This window comes from Spermophilus citellus (assembly GCF_964194105.1).
Source record: "Spermophilus citellus genome assembly, chromosome: 3".
NCBI classification, from domain to species: Eukaryota; Metazoa; Chordata; class Mammalia; order Rodentia; family Sciuridae; genus Spermophilus; species Spermophilus citellus.
The window spans coordinates 162,240,993-162,263,075 of NC_138184.1; the positions used below are offsets into that span (position 1 = coordinate 162,240,993).

General features: G+C 36.2%; 1 protein-coding gene across 1 annotated transcript in view; it reads left to right on the top strand.

Annotated features, from left to right (window-relative positions):
• NRCAM (neuronal cell adhesion molecule) overlaps nucleotides 1–22,083 on the top strand; it is a 278,975-nt gene that overhangs the window by 203,455 nt on the left and 53,437 nt on the right. Inside the window, exons 4-10 of the mRNA XM_081286371.1 lie at nucleotides 4,406–4,607; nucleotides 9,969–10,074; nucleotides 12,117–12,313; nucleotides 13,977–14,099; nucleotides 17,919–18,089; nucleotides 18,568–18,624; nucleotides 20,355–20,466. Coding sequence (XP_081142497.1) covers nucleotides 4,502–4,607; nucleotides 9,969–10,074; nucleotides 12,117–12,313; nucleotides 13,977–14,099; nucleotides 17,919–18,089; nucleotides 18,568–18,624; nucleotides 20,355–20,466 — 872 coding nt within the window. The 5' untranslated portion in view covers nucleotides 4,406–4,501. The remainder of the gene's footprint in view (nucleotides 1–4,405; nucleotides 4,608–9,968; nucleotides 10,075–12,116; nucleotides 12,314–13,976; nucleotides 14,100–17,918; nucleotides 18,090–18,567; nucleotides 18,625–20,354; nucleotides 20,467–22,083) is intronic.

Consider the following 22,083-nt stretch of genomic DNA (forward strand, 5'->3'; position numbering starts at 1 on the left):
GCCCCTCATCTGTTAAATGGATATGATACCTGCTTTCCTGTTGTCTGGAGTTCTCATAAGTCTCAAATAAGATAATTAGCTATCACACTCTAAGGAATGAAGATTTTGAGCTATTATCAGATTCTGTTCCATCATCTGTATTCTGGTAAAACAAAACACCTGTTAATTGTTCACCTTTCCTTAGGCACTGTTCCACGTTTGTTACCAGATTCCTTGTAGAAACTCTACTATGAGAGATTCTTTTGGACTATACAGAAATATAGTCCTTGAAGCTTCTTACAATATACTATGGTCTGAAGAGATCCTTACAAGTTCTTTAGTCCCATAACCCCAAACAACTTTTTTACAAGGTTCATTTTTAGTGGTACAGTTGCATAGATGTAACTGTGACTTTATTCATGATTTTTCTCTAATCTTCTTTCTACAGTCTCAGACTCAAATCTGTGATTGAAAGTATCCAGGCATCAACTAGGGATGGGCATTCATGTGCTTATTCTTTTGGGTAAATATTTCAAATATAAAAAGTGACTATTCTAGAGTTGGCTGCTAGGAAACACCACTCACAGTCAGGATGATGCCACGCCTACTTAGTTATACAGTGAGTGATGCCAGCCACTGATGGGCTATCAGAGCAATAGTGTGTCATCGGGTGTCCAGTCACAGTCACATAAGCATATTTACTGGTTTGGAGAATGTAGATCATGTTGTGTGTGCAGTCAGCATTGGACCACCCATGTTGGATACTGAAGAGCACAAATAGAGCCGAAGGAAATGGTAAATAATGCTTGGCCTTCCAATTCTTCTGGAGAGCTGATTAAAAAAAATTAAGATAATTTCAACTTTCAATTGAGAGAAAAACAAAGTTTTTTTTTTTCTTTCCAGAAACAAGAGTTCTTAAATAATAGGTCACCCTTTTCTCAGGCTCAGTGTGAATTCTTTGTCAAAACCTTAGGTTTTTCTTTTGAAATAAATAGTAAATAATGCTCTATGATTTAAAGTTAATTTGATGCAAAAGAAGTAAGGGAAGCTTTAATTGAATTTGTTTATAGTTATGAAAAGTTTATTAAAGATAGGTTTGTTATATTTATTTATTAGAAATTTGTTTGTTGAAGATGAGAGATTTTTTTTCTGTTTCACAGGTTCTATAGGTAACATGAAAAGTTGCTTTTAGTGGAGTTAAATGAAATATCAAAAGACTTTACTGTTTATTTTTACTCATGGTCATTTTAATAGAATATATGATTTTCAAAATGAGGGTAGGTTATTTTCTGAAAATGAAATAGAACTTTTCTCATTCGAGCATACATTTTGTCTATAGCAAATATATTTTGAAAAGCACAAGCTAGCATGCTCCTTAGCCTTAACTAAAAATAATATTGCTGCTTCATATTGGGGTTTTTCATTTTAACATAATTATGTAACATAAATTAGTCTTTGTTCATGATTCACAATTAAGGGGGAATGGCCATTATCTTCCAAGGTGAAGTAAAAGTAGATAGGCTCTGGGTGGGCAGGGCGTTGACATCATTACTGAGAGTGTGAAGCAGTGGTTTTTCTTTGTGAGACATTCAGAGCACATTACTTTTACTGAGAAAAAGCTCAGTTTTCTGCAGCTGTATTTGATTTTTCAGTTTGATTGAGTGCTGGGGACTTAATGCTGTCCTTGAGCATTTGGGTTTTCACCTATGAGGGCATTCGTAGGAGGAGTGTGTGACTTTCCGTGGGTAGGATTCAGAGGATGGGCTAGACCATTGCTTTTCCCTCCCTAAACAGAGCCTCTGCTAGAATGATCTTGTGGCTAATGGTGCAGTTAACTTACAACTTCTGAGGAGAGACCACATCTTCAATTACAGTTGTTCATGGCCTCCCTGCAGTGTGAAGATTTATTTATTCATGTCTCATTAAGTAAGTGTTCTCTCAATTTTTCTTAGAATTTTGAGTTTTTACTTATCAGATGCTGATTTCATGCACTATTGTATATTTCATGTATACATTGAAAAAGTAAAGATAGTGCATTGATACTTTTCTCTATGTAAAGTTGTCTTACAGTTTTCTCTATTTTGAGGATTGAATAGTTAAGGCATCATAGCAAAGTAAATAATAATAAATATTTAATAATAAATAAATGAAGAACATAGAAGTAGTGTGTAGTGGTTGAAGATCTTACATTATTACAATGCACTAGTACAAATTTTGGAAAGTATTTGAGTTTTCTAGTACCTGTTCAGAGAGCTAGGTACTCGAATAGAATAATCTGGATTAGCAAGGCACAGGAATCAGGCAGATATGTCCTTTGTGTCTGAGTTTTATTCTACTATAGTAAGATCTGCTTGTTTTGTTGCTGTTTGTGCCATTTATTTTATTGTCAGAATAAATGTATGACTTCAGAATTAGCATTTTGACAGGAAAATCACTAGATACCTGAGTAAACTTAATTGAATGGAGAGATGTTCTTTGGCACACAAAGAAAGGCATTCTGGTTTATATTTTGATCACTTTTCTATTTGAATCTCATTTCTTCCCGGACATGAGAATTAATAGATCACAATACAGAAAGATATGTTTCCTGGTTCTTAAACAAAAACCCATGATGTGGATGTTTTGCAACATAATATTTGTAATGTTTTTAGCTTCATTTTTTTCTTTGTTTTGCAAGAAGTGTCCTCTGATAGATTTAACCAAGTGTAAATCAGAATTCAGCTGCTAGCAAAACACATTATCAGCCTTGTTTATTTTATTTTATTTTTTTTTGCATTTAAGCTTCATTCCATATACAGACATGATATGACAACTAATTATAATCATATTGATTAGATTTTGGTTTTCAAACCAAAGAGTATAAATATAAACATAAATATTGCTTTGGGTAGACTATGGTCAGAGTATCTAAAGACAATCTCAACTTCAAAGATATTGTCTCCATTGTGTTCTTCTTTCTTCCTTTCATCTATTCTTTTCCCCTAGAAATATGTTTATATCCTTTCATGTTCCAAGCACTGTGACAGGTGATGGGGATGTACTGGGGAACAGGACAAATATACTGTTGCATATAATGAATGGGAAAGATGAACATCATAAAAACACACAACTATAAAAATAATACAAATTATTCAGTAATTAAAGTTGTAGGAGTTGCCCCAGTTTGTGATTATAATATTTCTCCTAACTGCTCAACTGCTCAAGTGAGCCACAGATCACACCCACCTGTCTCCATGAATGAGAAGACATTATCAAACCTATCACTCTAGGTGGGAGCTTGCAGGGAAAAAACATCTATATTTTGTATTGATTTGGACTCTCCAGTGGGATGCTTCCATGTGCAAGGCACACTCTACTAAGTGATGGGAGAAGGATGTAAGGTGATGAGGGAGACATATTCTTGCCTGAAGGTGCAGAAAGAGAGTATGCATAACACAATCATATGCACAAATCTATTTTTTGTATGTCTTTTGTAATATACGTAATGTTTAAAACAAGGAATTTTAGGAATTCTGATGTAGTGGTGAAATGATTGCTAGTTTCTTGGAGGTGTCACTTTAATTGACATATAAGAAATAATTAGAACTTAGATAAGAAAATGTGATGGATAAGACATACCAGGAAAGAAAATTGAAAAAAAAAAAAAAGACAAGAAGGTGAGAAAATTGAGACATATTGAAGGGTTGACATAATAAAAAAACAGAAATAAGTCATTCAACAAGAAAACAGTTATATGGATATGGAAAGAGGTGGGGTTGGCAGGATAAACTGCTGCTGGAATACTGAGGTGTTTTGATACTTGTTTAGGAAGAGAATGGACTTCAGTTGAATCAAAGAAGACCCTGTAGGAAAAATTAATCAGCATTGTGAAGGAGGGTGACCGCAGTGAGGAAGCCTTGGACCTGAGAGCCCAGCCAGGTCTGGGGTCATATTCTGAGTGACAGCCAGTGATGGCCTGGATTGGCATTGTTCGGCTGGTAAATCAGTGTTTGGGGTTTAAAGGAAATTTGCAGCAATGCCCTGAACTTTCCCAGAGGTGGTCTTCAGATTGGAAAAGCTTTAAACCTCCCCTCTAAAGTCACAAAGTGATGGCTTCCCAAAAAGCTTAAAAGCCAAGTTTTCCTCTCTGTTAAGAAAGACATTGTGGCCTTTGAGCATTTTAAGTTCAAATATTTAAAATGGGAAAACCATAAGGATGGGAAAATGGACAGATTTGTTTGATATCACCGCAAATATTTCTGAACTGATTTTAGCTGATTTATGAATAAATAATTATCCCAGTCTTGGGAGTTAAATATTTAAAAGTTAACTCCCTTTTAGAGTTCATGTATAATACAGGGCTGATTTTCTGTGCTGCCGACTTCCGTCCTTCATTTCCTTCTTTTTAATACATTATAATTATTATTCTTATTCCATCTCTTTTCAGTTCCCTGCATGAAAAATTATTTAAACGTTGCACACAAATCTTTTGTGAAAGAAGAAAAGGAAATTCAGCTTGTGGATCTCTGCAGGAGTGAAACTAATGCAGCTTAAAATAATGCCGAAAAAGAAGCGCTTATCTGCAGGCAGAGTGCCCCTGGTTCTCCTCCTGTGCCAGATGATTAGTGCACTGGAAGTACCTCTTGATCGTAAGTATTAACATTTTAAAGCTCTTAGGCCTAGGAGTCAAAACCTCCCAGCATTTGCCATCACCCTGAACTGTGTGGATGGACAAGGTGTCTGCGTGATACTGAAAAGCTAATCGAAATTAATTTGGCATTTACCTTCAGTGCCTGGTGTTTATAAAGGCTCACATCATAGAAATGGCCATTGAAACTGCCAGCAGCACTGTCCCCACCCTTTCATTATCCTTCTCCCTCAGGTGCCTTTTGTGTACCAAGGAGGGAATAGCCTGAGTAGGAGGGACTTGTGCAGCTGCCCAGATCCTCCCATCAGGCAGCTCTTTGTAGAAATAGTCCTGCAAGAAAACCATGCAAACTCTTCACAAGGATCTTGGAGACCTCCCCACTTATCCCATCACCATGTCACTTTCTCCCTCCCTAGGCAGAGAGAGCTCCTGAAGGACTGGATGGGCTCCTCCACCCTAGCTCCCCTGTATCTCCAAACCACTCATACTTAATTTGTCTTGATTTAGACAAGGCACATTTATTTCATTTTCTAATCTTGAATCCTAAATATGAGTCTGGAACTAGGAAAAGTGTCGTAGCTACACGCCTAGTGAATAGTCTTTTTTTTTTTTTTAATTTAAATGACATGATCAAAGACTAAGATACAAATTTTTGACAATAAGCAATCTGCAAAAATACTAAAATGAAGTAAACAACAGCTATTCTATTTAGTCTACTCTTGTCCCAGTAGTAAAATAGATACCACATTCTGTCTGCTTTGGGTGGCCTGTTTGTGAAAAATAAAGATAATTCTAGGTTCCAACTGTTCACTTTTCTTGCCATGGAAAGCAGAATTTCAAATCTGGACAATTACTGTACTCCGGAATTGATTTATCCTTTATCCCTAATCTGCATGACCTCTCTAAATCCATTAGCTTTCTGAATAGAACATCTGTTTGGCAAGATTTCCAAGGTGCAAGGAAGACAGCACTTTCCTGGGGCTATTCAATTGTTAGGATGCACTTTTTTTGCCATAGAAGTCGCAACTGCCAGTGGGAAGACATTAAGAAGAGATGTGGTTTGCCCCACACTTTGTTCACTTCCTTTGCTGTACTTCTATATTGCAGAATACAATAAAATGCACTATTTTGCTTGTTTTTTTAAAAAAAGCTCATCCAGTAGCTTTAATTTATATGTGTTTACTCAAGCTTGTTGGAATGGGAATGCCTAAATAAGCATTTTCCCCAACATATACAACAGAAAGAAATGCTTGGGAGAAATGCTTTTGTTCTCTCTCATGTTAAATATATTCCCTTTTAATCTCAATGCTCAATCTAATAACAATCAGAGGGAAACAGGCACCTAGGGCTAACTCAATTATCGCTGCTAATGGAGAAGAGGCAGCACCATGATGAAAAGAAAGTCACGGATAACCCAGGCACTCCTGCATTAACCTTTACAAGTAGTAATGACAGGCAGCACAGCAGAATGATTAGAACTGCATGCAAATGTAATTTCTTCCCTGCCCCTGTTCCTCACACCCTTTTTCTAGTATGTGAACCACTATTTAGGGTAGGACCCAGCCATCCCTGGATGATTGAGAAATTTGGAAGCAGAAAGATGTTAACAGCCTAAAAAGTTTCATTACAGACTTGAAGAGTACTCATAGGAATATAAAATTCTGAAATCCGTGCTGGGCTTGGCGTGAATGGGGCGTTGTCATTGTAGCGATGTCCCATTGTTAGGTATGATTATCATGTGCATAGTGATGTCTGGGATAATAGGATCAGACACTACACAGTATGTGACAACTCAAATTAATTGTAGAGTTCAGCTATTTTTCAAATTGAACATAATTACATGTCCAGCACAATATGTATGGGTTGGAATTAGCCATTCCTATTCCTGGAAGAATCTCTTTCTTCTTCTTCTTCTTCTTTTTTTTTTTTTTTCCTTTTTTGCCTATAGCATTGCTTTTGTTCTTTCTTATGTTTATGTGAGAAGCTGCTGCAGGAGCAAACAAAAGCATCAATGCCAGTTTCTTTCTCTTACAACTTCACAACAATAGCCTTCACAATATGGATTTTTAGGTCAAATCAAATTGAGGAGACACCCATTTTATCTTCAGGTTCTAATGTTCTCATTACTAACATCTGATTTTCTTTAATCCTGTTTGCCCACTCACCTGCTGATATTGATGGGGAAAAAGCAAAACTTCTTGAAGACTGTAAGTGTCTTTCTATAAATTACTAAGCAGTGTGAAATTTTGACTATGTCTTTGTTTTTTGAGTTAGTACTGTAAATTAAATGCACAATGTTATGTTTTGTGACAAGTGTCTTTTTAAGCGTGTGTGTTTACTATAGTTAAATATTGCATTTGATTATCAAGGTTCAAATATATTACCTGCATGGATTGTGAAGACTTGGGTATTATTCTCTTGCCAATATGCTGCTCTACTAACTTCCATGCTTTTTTCACATCTGATGTAACTCAATGAGAAAATCCACAGCCCTCCAAGTTGCTGGGCAAGCTGTAATACACCTTTAATCCCAGTGACGGGAGGCTGAGGCAGAAGGATCCATAGTTTGAGGCCAGCCTGGTCAACTTAGAGAGAACCTGTCTCTCTAAATAAAAAATAAAACATCTGGGGATATGGTTCAGTGGTACAGCAACCCAACGTTCAATCCACAGTATCCCCCATCCCCAAACACACATACACAAGAATGATTATCTGGTTTTACATGCTTGCTAGAACAAAGACACATCTTTTTGGTGTCTTTTAGAAGGTGGGTGCATGCCGAAGCTTCACCAGGTCAGCCATTGTCTCTCTCTACTGCTGCTTCAGCCTTCAGAACTGTTCAGGCTACTGTTTCTAAATGACATCGGTAGAATAACCCAGCAGACAAGAAGTATGCAAAAGACAAGCAGCCCCCACTTATATCATTTCTGAGTGCTTAATCTAAGCAAAACCTTTTGCTGTCTCTGACAGCTGGGCAGCATGTATCATCTAGAAAAAAATATAGTCAGTTTTCAGGCATTTGAAAATTTCCTTTGATGTTGAGTTAGCCAGGAAAATTATGTAAAATCACTTATTACTACTTATTACTGCAAAACATTTGTTAATTGCCATGTGACCAGAGCACTATTCACAAAGGTACCTCCAGATGGTAAACTCCTGGCAGCTAGGAGTGACATCTAAGCTGGCTCAGATGTAGACACATGAGAGAAGCTCTGCATTTGAAACCACCGAATTTGTGCCTATGCTCACCATTTTTGAGGTGTGCAATTCCAGGCTTCCTTCCATCATCCCAAACTGTATTCCTAGAGATAGAAAGATCAATCAATCACTCCTCATAGGTAAAGCTGGTACAAATAAAAATAATTATGGCAATAATTTAAAAATAGCAAACATTTCTAATATTGGCATTTACTAAGAATTTTACACAAATTATTTTATTAATTCCCCCAGCTACCCTAGGATGTAAATACTACTTTTAAACCTCACTTTCCCTCTGAAGAAACTAGGACATACAGAAATTAAGAAACTTGCCTAAGTCCCACAGTTAGTAAGAAACAAACATACAAATTCTGAACCTCTGGACCAATCTGCTAACCAGCATTGGAAATTGAAAGGGCTAGAAAAATGTGGGATTTACGTGTGTGGTGAAAGGCTAAAAGAGGAGGCAGGTTAGTTGGAAGATGAAAAGGCGATGGTATGTTGCTAAAGGGTAAGGAAACTTATATTGTTCAGGAGGCTACATTTAATTAGTACATAATAAATGATGACCAGAAAGAATTTAGCTTTAGAATTTAGGACTTACTTGGATGTTTAGTAGGAAATGCCTAGTGAACAGCAGCAATAAGCTGCAGACCAAGGCAAGAGAAAAGAACCATGTTCACAGATTTACAAAGCTTTATATGCAGAGGCATTAAATTTTGCCCCAGCAACAGTTAACCTCAATAAGGACAAGAGCAGGGGGCAGTTACTGAGCTTTGGAAAATGCTTGGTTGCAGGTGGAAGAGTTTTCACAAAGCAAGCACAGAATGTGGGCAGAGAGGACAGGTAAGATCCAGAAGATGAAAAACCGAAATGATCCAGAAAGTCAAATGCATCAACAAAGGAAAGGAAATTGAAAGTTCAAAGGAGGGTTTCAGGGAAAGTTTCAGATGAGGGGAGGCTACTGGATCAGGGCCATTGCATGGCAGGACTCTGGGAATGCCTCTCATGATGTGGCCTGTGCCAGGTTTCCCAGGCTCAGCACTAATGATATTTAGGCCAAATAAGTCTGCTGTGGGGGTTTCCTGTATACTTGAAGATGTTTAGGAACATCCCTGGCTTCTACCTGTGAGAGGCCAGTACAGCCACCTATCTAGTTGTAACATCTGAAATTGTCTCCAGATATGACCAAATACCCCTGGAAGGGTGGGCGCAAATTGCCCTGGTTGAGAACCACTGGTGTGTGTAAACAGCTCTCCTGGAGTTGTGCAAGGTAGTGGCAGGAGTAAGCAAGCAGAGAATTTTCTAGAGAATTTTGTTCTCTGCTTTGTGCCTTCCTAGTCATGCCATTTGCCACTCTAAACAAGGGTTGAAATAGATTGTTTCTCTAGAGCCTTCCTGTTCTGACATTGTAATTCTGATTTCACAAGAGGAAAGATATGGTGACCTTAGAGCAAATTAAAGAGCCACAGAGGTCCAGATACTGGCTTTCTTCAGATTGGATTGTTCTGAGTCAAAACAGTTTCCCCCTACAATTTCATAATAAAAGATCAGATAACACTTTGAAAAGTAAAATGGAAACATTGTCTTCTAGAACACAGAACTTCAATTTCATTAACTTTAAAATAAGACTGTTTTTGCCTTGTTCCTAATTCACCTACCTCTGGTTCTAATAAGTCATGTCAGGTCTCCAATTTAATGATCTTTTAAAGTTAAGATTCTCAAGTGAACGTGTTCCCAATATATTTTAATTTACGTAAGCACACTAATGAACTGTAAATTACTCTTTCCTAAGAAAGACTCAAATTTACATCCCAACTTGAATTTCACTGAAAGACATCATTTGTACCAAAAGAATTAGAAGAATTTCTCATTGTTACATCAGAAAGAAATGTCTTAATATTAGGATTATACTGATGATTGTTTTCCCAAACTTTTAGTGTGGGAAAATGGACTTGGTGAGTGTGTGTAAAGTTGCCCCAAGGAAGTCATGCCTCAACTTCAACTTGAAGTTGAAAGTCTATTGAGGTATGCACAGCCTCATTGGAAATTACTAGAGATGTTTGGAGCAAATGTAGTGTCCTGCAAGTGATTAGGAAAAATGGTTGCTATATGATATTACATGATTTATTTTTTTACATTTATTCTTCCTTCTGAAATGAAGTGGTACAACCTCCAACCATCACTCACCAGTCTCCAAAAGATTACATTATTGACCCTCGGGAGAATATCGTAATCCAGTGTGAGGCCAAAGGGAAGCCTCCTCCAAGGTGGGTGTACTTTCTGCTTTTTGACTGAAAATAAAGTCCAAGAATCTCTAAGTATAGAAATAAATTTGGAAACTCCGTAGAATAAGGTAGGCCATGTAGAACTCTTCTTTTTGAGTTAGACATTTCTCAGTGTGATTGATTAGATTACCCTTTGGTTTATCTTACCAACTCCACAGTTCATTTTAACTCTTCCAAGATACAGAAGGTAACTGCTTATTCCTAAAGCATCAGTTGTTGGTTTATGGTTTTATCTCCCAGATTAATTAGAGCCAATTTGTTCCTTTTAAATCCCAGATTATTGCATTTTCATGTGCAGATTTTCTGCAAAATGCTCATAATTTATGGGAAGATGTGGAAAGAGCCTTCCAATCCTGTCTCTGACGCTAATGGCCTATGACATGAGCAAATCCCATTTCTCTGGGTTTCAGTTTCCTCATCTGTTAAAAAGAAAAAGAAGAAGTTAAACTTACTACTTTCAGGATCTCTACTACATTTATAGTGATCTGTAATATAGTCCTGAATAGTTTTCCATTTTGTCAGGATTCAGTACTCAGGATTCTTCGTGTGGATCTTGGCATGAATCCGTCAAAACCCTGTCAAATTGGTGTATTTATTAGATGGGAAACTGATGCCCAGCAATACTAGATAACTTATCCAAGGTCCTATAGTGGATGATCTATGACTTGTCCAGTACATTAGAATTTTAGAGTTAGGTTGTTATCAAAATACAATGATTTTTAATAATTAGTAAATTATAATAACTTTAATGATTATTAAATTATAATAAATGTAATTATAAGTAACAAAGAAGTGAAATGTTTTAGATATTTTATTTCCAAGTTTGGCTCTTATAGGATTTTACTACTATTACAAATCAGCACCTGAGGAGAAAATTAACTGGCACTAAATATCGTGGTATATCAAAATCCTTATCAAAGGTTTGCTTTAAAATGATATTCTGCCATATTATTGGAAATTCTTACCACACAAGCCCTGACATGATGTTCTTTGGTGGAGTTCCCCTTCAACTTCTTGCTTGTTTAATATCTACCTTCTGTAATTCTCTATAGGATAGGGTTTCTCCTCCTCAACACCATTGATAAGTTGGGTTGGATAATTATTTTATTTTGGGATAATTTTTTCATTGTGGGATTTTTTTTTATTGTCCTGTGCACTGTGGGACACTTAGCAACATCCCTGTCCTCTACCTGCCAAGTGCCAGGAGCCCCATCCCCACGGTCCTAGTTGTGGCAACCACCACTGTGAGGATGAACAGATAAAGGAAAATCTAAGTAGGCCCAGAAAGCACATTTAGAGATGGATGCCTTTAAGTGGCCTTGGCCATCACTGATTTGTTGCTAGTTATGAAGCATTGAATTGCATGAGCACTGTGACTTTTACAGGAGGCATTTGTATAAATCAAACCAAGAAAGAGAAATCTCAGTTGACAATTTGGCATACCTTCAAGGAATTTGTAAAACCATCTCTCAGAGTAAAAATTCTCAAAATAGAGTTTATATAGAATTACCACTTTTAATAACCAACATTTAAAACACCCTGAACTTGTAACTCTTACCCTGATCCTAGCCTCCGTTTTGCATTTTGGTAACTTGAAACGGGTCTGATCAATTTTCAGCTCGTTTAGACAATACTTTCTTGTCACATTTCAGCCCAGAGCTGATTATTATAGACAGGTTATCAACTCTATGAATAATGGGGTTTACAATAAAAAATGCTAATAAAATTCAAAGAGAATATGCCTGAGAGAACTGTTTCCTGTGTTTCCTTGGATAAGTGACAGGCAATGTGTGTTAGCTTTGAGCTTTGAAGAAGACAGGTACCTCAAAATGTATAACCACCACCTTCTTCTAAGTCATGACTCAGAGCAACATTTTAAATATGGGGAATTATTGCTTTTCTACTTTATATTAAAATCTAATGATTGTTTCTAGGGACTCATGACTATTAGGAACTTGTTGAAGAGTAAATAAACCTATTTTTTCTGGATCATTAATAAACTTAACTCTTGATGTATTGGGCAGCTTTTCTTGGACACGAAATGGAACTCATTTTGACATAGATAAAGACCCTCTGGTCACCATGAAGCCTGGATCAGGAACGCTTATAATCAACATTATGAGTGAAGGGAAAGCAGAGACTTATGAAGGAGTCTATCAGTGTACGGCGAGGAATGAGCGTGGTGCTGCAATTTCTAATAACATTGTCGTCCGCCCATCCAGTAAGTGAGACTTTTCAAATATGATCATTTAAAGTACTGTTCCAAGCTGGGCATGGTGGTGCACGCCTATAATTCCAGATACTTGAGAGGTTAAGACAGGAGGATCTCAAATTCAAGGCAAGCCTGGGCAACTTAGAGAAACCCTATCTCAAAAATAAAAGGGGGGTGACTCAAAATGGGGTAGGGAGGAAGAGCATGAGAAGAAGATTAACAGTAAACAGGGAAGAGAGGTGGGAGGGAATGAGAGGGAGAAGGGGAATTGCATGGAAGCTGGAAGGAGACCCTCATCGTTATACAAAATACATGTATGATGATGTGAGGGAAAAAAAGAAAAAAGAAATGTGTCACATTAGATTGGGTAGAGAGAAGTGATGGGAGGGGAGGGGAGGCGAAGGGGGGATAGGAAGGGCAGCAGAATAAAATAGACACTAGTATTGTTGTATGTATATACGTGGCTGTATAACCAATGTGATTCTGCAACCTGTACACTTGGAAAAATGAGAAATTATACCCCATTTGATTCAAATGAAAAAAAAAAAAAGGCTAGAATGTAGTTCTAGAGTAGAGCACTCCTGGTGTCAGTCCCTAGTACCACACGCAAAATAAAATAGAAAAATATCAATCCAAGATTCAGCATCTGTTACATCACCATCCAAATACTGTAATAAGGAAGCAATGACATCGATTACAACATCCCTACTTTATTTTGCATGAAAGTTATTGCTCCTTTCTGCTTTCTCTTAGCAAAACTTCTCAGCCTAATGCTTTGCCAATCCATTGTGTCTTTTATCCAAGTCCTGAATAAAAGACCAGGATTTATTTTAAAAAAGAAAAGTTTCATCCTGGAACTGATTTAATTTTTTCTCACATGCCTTTTGTATAAGTTTTTTTTTATAGCTAGATGAAAATAAATTCAGTATATGGGTGAAGGTGATTTCTTTTAACATTTTTGTTTCAAATTTTTATTGTAGTTCTTTTTGCAGTGGTCAGTACCAAAAATTTCTCAAAAACCTCAAGAGCCTGTATGCATGTATTTAAAGAATAGCGAGCATTTGCTGTTCTGGTCATTTTGAAAACTTTTAAAATTACATGTATAATGTGTTCATTATAGAAAAATTAATTACAAGTAAAAAAAGAAATTTAAAAATCATTCAAGTGTCCTTTCTTTCAAGGAAATAACCACTGCTCAAATATTCTTTTCCTTTCTTTCCAGCAGATATATATGTATGTGCATAAAGCCAGCTCATTCTGAAATCCAACCTTTTCTGAACTACTGACATAGCATGTATATTCTCATGTCAATCTTACAAATTAGTGGACTTAAATAATATTGTATGATATTCAAAGGTATACTCTTTGTGGAGAACATGCTTAGATCAAAGTTATGTGTCTTTATAATGATGTATTTAGTATACATTTTTAGACATGAAATCATTGACTCAGAATTCAGACTATCAATGGCAGTGAGTGATAATTTCTTTGTTTTTTACTATGTTTTGATTTTTTAACCTTTAACACTGTATTTAAATGTCATTTTCTCATTGAAATACATAAATTTCAAATTTCTATTTCCCAAAAAGTTTGGTTTGCCTTTCTTTGTAGTACTTATTAAATTTTTTCATTCAAAAATAATGCAGAAGTTATTTTTTAAATTATTTAATAGGGTCACCGTTATGGACCAAAGAAAAACTTGAACCAATAATACTTCGAAATGGTCAATCTTTAGTACTTCCCTGTAGACCCCCAATTGGATTACCACCAGCTATAATATTTTGGATGGATAACTGTAAGTTTTAACAACAAGAATTTTCTTTCTTCAAGAGTTTATTTATAAAGTTTTTTCTGTCATAATAAATTATTTCTTTTGGGGATTCATGAAGTATTCATAAAATATCATAGAGATGCTCAGGAAAATACTGCTCATTGAAATAAATAACATGCCATTTCATTTATTCCTTCAATTTTATCAAGCACTTACTATACAATGGAAACTGCTCCAAATAAACCACAAATACACCACTATCACTGAGCTTACATTCTATCTAAGTGGATGGGTTGGAGAAGGAGGCAGACAATAAATGCATTTAGATAATCTTTGTTGGTTGATAATAAATGTTATAAAAGAGAAGAAAACAGAGTTTTGAGCCCAGACCTAAGAAAATAAGACAGCAGGTGGGGCCCCTATATGTTTCAGTAGAAGGGAGCACAGGTGTAAGCCCTAAGATAGGAGTATCCTGGTGTGTATAAAAGACAGACAAATGTGTCCAGACAGAGAGATCCAAGAGAGAGGAAGATAACAAGATCATGGAAGTCACAGGACTCAAAGAAAAGTGCTTCAGCTTTTGCTCTGAATAAACTGGTGAACCAGTGAAGGAGTGTTAGTCTGAAATAAAATAAATAGTAGCAGAGTGACTTCTGCTGGGGTATGGAGAGTATAGAGGACTAAAGGGGAGGCCAGTTAGGGGTTCTGCTGTACTCTAGGCAACAATTGAAGGTACTTGGACTTGGGTGGTAGCAGTAGAGTGAGATAGATTCTGGATTTATTTTGAGGGTAGAGCCCTCAGGATGTATTGGGGTGGGGGCAGGAGCATGAGAGAGAGGAAGAAGAAGAGATAACTACCAAGTTTGGAGACTGAACAGCTGATAAAATGGAATTGCTACTTCCTGAAACAGCAGAAGCCCTCAGTGGGGAGGAAACTGAACTGTTTTGAACGTGTCATATTTTTGTTATTTTATCCCCAACAATGGTTAATATTCATTGGGCCTTTACTAAGTGCCAGTCCCTTTGCTAAGAACATCACATGGGCCACCCCATTAATTTTTAAAAACAACCCCATGAGGAGTATTTAATGAATTTTTTTCACTTTCCAGATGAGGAAACTGAGACAAAGAGAAAGTCATCCATTAGTCAGTTTCAAATTTGTCTTCCCTTGATCTTCTCCTTGAAGGAATTATTTACTGCTCTGCCTCTTCTACCCTCCCAATTTTCCTATGCTAATAGGATAGCATTCAGAGGAAACACATGGCTTGGCTTGTAAACTAAGCAACCAGAGTGTGAGTTCTATAAGGCATTCATGTCCAGATGCCCAATAAGAGTCAGAGGTGCATGTATCAGAAGGATGATCAGTGGTGTGTGCAATGCTATTGCATAGACAGCACATCTTAGAACACTGGAATGGATGGGAGAATTTAGCGGGGTGGGTGCAGGTGGTGCAGAGCAGAGCCTGGGGAACTGAAACCACGAGCCCTCAAGAGGTCACCAACTTAAGGAAAAACCAGGAAAGGAAATGAGAAGGTGCAGTCACTGAGGTCAGAAGAGAACACAGGAAGAGTGGTGCCCCAAGAGCAAGGTAAAGAAAGTACTTCAAGAAGTCTCTTCCCAGTGGCATGATTTCCTCTGCAACCAAAGGCTACATATATTATTAAAGAGAAAATTTGACTCTTAACACTCAATTTTCATTCTTTAACTTTTATGTGAAATCACTCAGAAAGTATCACAAAGAAATTAAAAACAAATATATAAAGAAATAAATATGACAACACATTTTTATTTTCACTTTATAACATTTTTTAACAGGTTTTGAAAGAATAAGTAGCCAAACCAATATATGAGTGACAAATGGTTTTGAGAACAACACTCTCCACATGTCACTGTCAAAAAAGAGACCCAGTGTTTGGTCATTGGTCCTAATCAGCAATGGTTTCCTTTCTGCTTAATAAAAAGATATACTGCATGTAAACCCTCAGATCATCTGAGTATGTAACTAATTTTTCCCCACTTTGCGCAGCTTGCTATATCATTTATGTACATATTAAGCTGTTGACAAAGCTTCTGACCTTTCAGATGGAAATGGCATTTGCAATATGAGAAAGCAATTAGTTCCACAGAGCACTTTTGGAAGATAACTTAAATTATTCATATCTTCATACATTTTTTTCCAAGCATAATACAAAAAAAAAAAAACCTCAAAGAGCAAAATGATACCACCATAGTGAAGTTCATTGCCTTACATCTGACCTACCAACACCCAGGAATCATAAAATACTGCAGGATAAACAAAAGACAATAAATATATGATTGTCTTTAGCTCTTTGCATTCATTAAATAAATGTTCCTTCTTTTTTTTCTGAGTATTTTTAAAACCATTGTTTTCCAGGGGATAAAACTATGAATTTACAACAACTACCAAACCCCTATCTTGACCAAGAACTTGGCTTACACATATAACTGATGGTATTCTTTTAAACTCTGGTTTCAACTTTCTTGGCCTTTTCTTGCCTGAGGGAGCCTTTTAACCATGATTTTGCATTTTGTGAAATGTTAGACCAGGCACCTGTTTCAACTCAAGCTGAAGAAATTTTGTCGAAAGACAAATACCTGGCCTGAGGCCACTAAAATGTGCAAATTTTCCTTATTCTTTCACTTTGGAACTAAAGAACTCTCACAGTTCAGGCTCTGTTAACTGAGTCAGGAGCTTCAGGAGACCTTTTAGCTAGCCAAGTGTAACTTCTTGCAGAGATAGTGAGTTCCACTTCCTTGCATCCTCCATTAGGTAACAGACCTTCTCTGCATGCCTAAGGCTAGACAGTTTCTTGACTGGACCTGAGGGGAAATGAATTATCATTCCTGAAACTAGAAATTCAGCATGTCCTTGGTTATTCATTTAATCTTTCCATGAGTATTTGAGGGAGTCCCTCTGAAGGGCCAGGCACTGATCCAGAGCCACAGCAATGTATACAGGAGATGGAGGTCTCTGCTCTCCTGGATCTTGAATTCTGGTGCAGGGATATGAAAAGTAAAAGATGTAGTATGTCAATAGATGATAGGTAATTCAGAAAGGAAAAAGTGGAGGAGGAGAGGGATGCTGGGGTAGGGGTTGCTTCTCAGGGGCTGGTTGCAGCCTTGAATAATGTCGTCATCACACCCTGTAGTTAATTTCCCACTCACTGCCTGGTTCTTTAATTAGATCATAAGCTCAGACAAGACTGGGGCTCTGGTATGCTTAACTCCTTGCTCAGGGACCAGCAGGCATATAGAAGCAGATCATATTAACATCCTTATGAACTTTCTTAAAGCATTTTCTAAGATATGCACAGACAGGGGTGATTAGTTTAGGAAAAGTCATACAAACTTTTGTAAAACATTTCTTTGTTTATACTTGCTTAAATAAAACATTTCCCTGTATGACTCTAATCTCGCCTCTTCCCCCATCTATGAAATTAGGGTTGGAGTTCTAGTGTGTCTTCCATTTTTTTATATAATTGCTTTTTCTTAAGAACTCTATTAAAATATTATATATATTGGGCTGGGGTTGTGGCTCCGCGGTGGAAAGCTTGCCTAGCATGTGAGAGGCCCTGGGTTCAATCCTTAGCTCTGGGTAGGTGAATATGGTAAAGGTATTGTGTCCAACTACAACTAAAAAAAAGTATTAAAATATATATATTTATATCTGTGTGTGTACATATATGTGTGTGTGTATATATATATGTATATTTTTTTCCCCCTAAGTGAAGTGTCCACAGAATTATTGGTAGTTAAGTTGCTAATTTGGAGTGTGGCCATGTTATGATGGAGTGATCTGGTTCTCCTTCTGCCTTTCTCCAGCCTTTCAAAGACTTCCACAGAGTGAGAGGGTTTCCCAAGGTCTGAATGGAGACCTTTATTTTTCTAATGTTCTCCCAGAAGATACCCGTGAAGACTATATATGTTATGCCAGATTTAATCACACTCAAACTATACAGCAAAAACAACCTATTTCTGTGAAGGTAGTTTCAGGTAAGAGTTCATTTCCAAATTTTCCTTTCTATGATGTTTACACATGTGAAAAATTATAAACCATTAAATACTACTGAGATAAATAGGCTCATTGATTAGGAAACTACCTGTGAAGGATCACTAGTGGTGGCAGATGGAAAGAGCATGAGTATCCTAAATACTGTATGGTGTGATTGCCATTACTGTTTCCATGATGACCTTCTGAATCACTTGGTATTCTGAACATCGATGCGTACTTTATGCCCCACAATGCCTTTTATTTGACAATCTTGCTGTGTAAGTCACAGATTTACATATTACTGGTTGGGGGTGGCTGAGTGAATTAATAATGAGTTAGTCATATACAGTGTTAAGCACCATTTTTACATGGTAGGGATGGTACTTAGCACAGCTGTATACTTTTGTTTTTGTTGCCCAGTGGTTTTTGACCCCTCTCCCCTACTTTTGTGCCCTCTTCATAATATTCTGTTTATTTCAGTGGATGAATTGAATGACACTATAGCTGCTAATTTGAGTGACACTGAGTTTAATGGTGGTGAGTCATGGTGATTGTAACTGATTTTCTCCTTCATTGTAGACTTTAGTTCACTAACTTCACCTCCATGGCTATTTAACCTTATTTCTTTATGAAATTTCTAGTTATATGTTTAGTACCACTAGTATCAATGTGTGTTTCCTATAAAATTTAGCTGTAAACTTTCAAGCATGTCACTAAAACATTTTCCATGGTGTCTGTATAATAATGAAACTTGTTTTTAACTGTTCTCATGTAAAAGAACCATTTCACTTGATCTGGATAAAATCTTTCATATATGTTTTGAATTATATTTTCCATTTTTTTGTCTTATTCATAAACTTTTCTCATGAACTAAATAAGAGTCGACTGGTATATTAACCTGCTAGAATACGTCTACATCAAAGCTTTTAGTGACTAACATTAAGTGGATTCCATAGTAAATCATCACATTTCCAATTCATTTTCACATGACATTATGCAATACAAATAGTAATAGTATTTCTCTGGGTTTTGTATGAAACCAAGTTACTATCTTCAGTGAAATTAAACTTTAAAAAATAGAGCATTTAACTTCATTCTTTTAAATTGAAAAAAATTATTTCTTAAAGGGAAATGTGGTACTTCTATCAATAAAAATAATGAGTTCTGTATAGAGGGCCCTCTTAATTATCCAGAAGGCAGAAAACAGAATTTCTACTATATTAGTTTTTCACACTTTAGATATGAACATTTTGGTATCAGTGACATAGCCCAACTCCTGCTATTTTATTTTGCTTCATTTATTTTAAATATACTCTTAAAAAAATATGGGCCTGAAGACCATTCCCAAAGTGACTTTAGAAAAGAAAATTTCCCCTAAAATCTCTAAATTTTTTAGAAAACTAATTTCTCTTTTCTGGTATTTAGTTTTTTCTTCTGAGAAATGAGAATAATTCATATATTACCTATTCATTCAGCTCTGATGAGCACCAAGTAGGTAATTTATTTAAGCTTGAAAATAGTGAAGAGCTATAGATTCTTAAGATGTTATAATTTCTACTTCAAGTTTTTCCAAGAGGCCTTCAGAAGTTAAGGTTATATTTTGCAGAGTTCATAAAAAAGTTGACCTGCATAAATATCCTTAAGATCTCTGAATTAAGACCTTCTTTATTTTGTCATTGAGGAAACTGGTTTTAATTTATCTAAGTCTACCATTATTCTTAATTTATGGCATATAATTTGCCTGACCTCTGTCAGTAGTCCTCCAAGTTTGTTTTATTTTCTATAAACTTTTGAGTTTGGAAATTGATTTGGCTGTAAAGTTATCCCCAGTGTAAACCAAAGTACCTCTTCCATAATGACACCTTTTTGAAAAACCTAATATCTTCTAGAAGATAGACAGTTAATTTTGTTTTTAAGCTGAGCACTAATCTTAAGGGATATATAGTTTGATAACATAATTTTCCTTTTAATGTTAACATTTTGAAATTTGTCAATCCACAGAAAATTTGTAAAACCCTAACCTAGATTAAAAGGATTTACAAAAGGAAAACATTCCTTACTACAACTTGAGCTTATACAACCCAAATTATTTGTATTTGTATTTTCCTGTTTCAATGAGTAAGTGGATGTAGTTTAATAAATTTCATAATCAATGTTAAATAGTTTTGAAAAGGTATGAGAATTTTAGACAGGTTTTTTGACAGTGACTGCATTTCTAGAAATATATATTCATAATTTTTAATGCATATTTATTTTCTTCTTTGCAGCTAAATCAAGTAGAGAGAGGCCACCAACATTTTTAACTCCAGAAGGCAATTCAAGTCACAAAGAGGAGTTAAGAGGAAATGTGCTTTCACTGGAGTGCATTGCAGAAGGCCTGTGAGTTCACACACTGCCCTGATGTACATTTCTTATAAAAATATAGTAAACTGGTGGAGAAGCATTACTATCATAGGAGGAGTCATTGTCATACTAATATCATCAAGCATCAATTAATTTCCAAAGTAGAGTGCATGATTCGCATTATTCAGATAAATCACTACTGTAGTAGTGTTTGCATTGAAATAAGTATCAGTAGTTACCTCATGATTGCTATGTTATAATAGGGAGATATAATTTTGCTATTTTGCAAGAAACTATTTTCTAAAAACTTAGTGGCTTAAAAATAATAGCTATTTACTATTGATCCTTTGTCTGGAGGTCTGCAGGGAAATTGTACCGTAAGTTGAACATGCTCATGCATCTGCTAGGCAACTCAGCAGAGGGTTTGTGACTCTCAGGGTCTGCTGGTTGTTGGCCTAGCTCTTGGTTGCAAGTTTCATCCTGGCTTGTTCTCCTAACAACAGAAACTCACCAGGCATCCTAGGGCCTAGCCTCATAACTAGCACATTGTCCCTTCCATTCCTTCCTATTAACAGGTCACAAGGTCAAACCTTGGTTCTTTGAAATGTCTCATCTGTGCACATCTCAGAACTGATGTGCCTGTGACAGGCATTGCAAAGACCTCACCCAAACACAAAAGCAACTATTAGGATGGGTCTATATTACAGGCGAGTTTCTACACAGTCCCTGGCTAGAGCAAGTTCCTCAATAGGAAAATATCCTCTAACAGCCTTGAATGGGATCCCAGAAGCATGCTGCCTTCACAGTTTGTGATCCATGCTATTCTTGACCTGGTAACTTAGTGGCCTGATCTTTTCTGAGTCCAGGAATAACTACTTCAGGAAGCATTTGGAGGCCTCTGCTGGCCAAGTCAGGAAATCACACTACATATGACAGTTCCTTAGACTGAATACTAGCAACAACCTCCATTAAAGATATGTTAAAAATCCATCTTTTCCACCAGAATTAAAAAAGAAAAAAGAAATTAAAAAGAAAAAAGTCCAATTTTTATTATTTTGTTAGAAAGTGGCTTAATCTCCAACCTCCAACCTACTGGAGTAGAATTACCTATTCTGAAATTCGGTGCCTCATTTTCCCACAAATGATTTGCAGGTTGAGTATTCTTTATCCAAAATGCTTGGAACCAGAAGTGTTTTGGATTTCATATCTTCTTTTTAAATTTTGTAATACTTACATAGACTTTACTCGTTGAATGCTAACATGACACTTAAAACATTTCAAATTTTGGAGTATTTGGATTTAGGCTTTTTGATTAAGTATGCTCAACCTATATTATATAAAATATGAAATAAAGTAGGATTAGTCTTTGGAAATTTCACAATATTCCTTAAAGAATTTCTAAAACTCTGGAATGTTATAAAACCAAGATTGGAACTCTATCTCTTACAGAACAACAAACTTTAAACCCAAAGAATCAAAACATTCCAAATTTGGAACAATTGCTCAATAGAGTAGCAGTCCTCCAAAATGAGTCATGGCTCTTCGAAGGGGAAACTATGATATTATGTTTCTATCCCCATTCCCCTTTCATCTTCAGATTATATGAAATTCAAATTAGTCTAACTATTAGAGAACAGTTTATGTTTTCAGGTT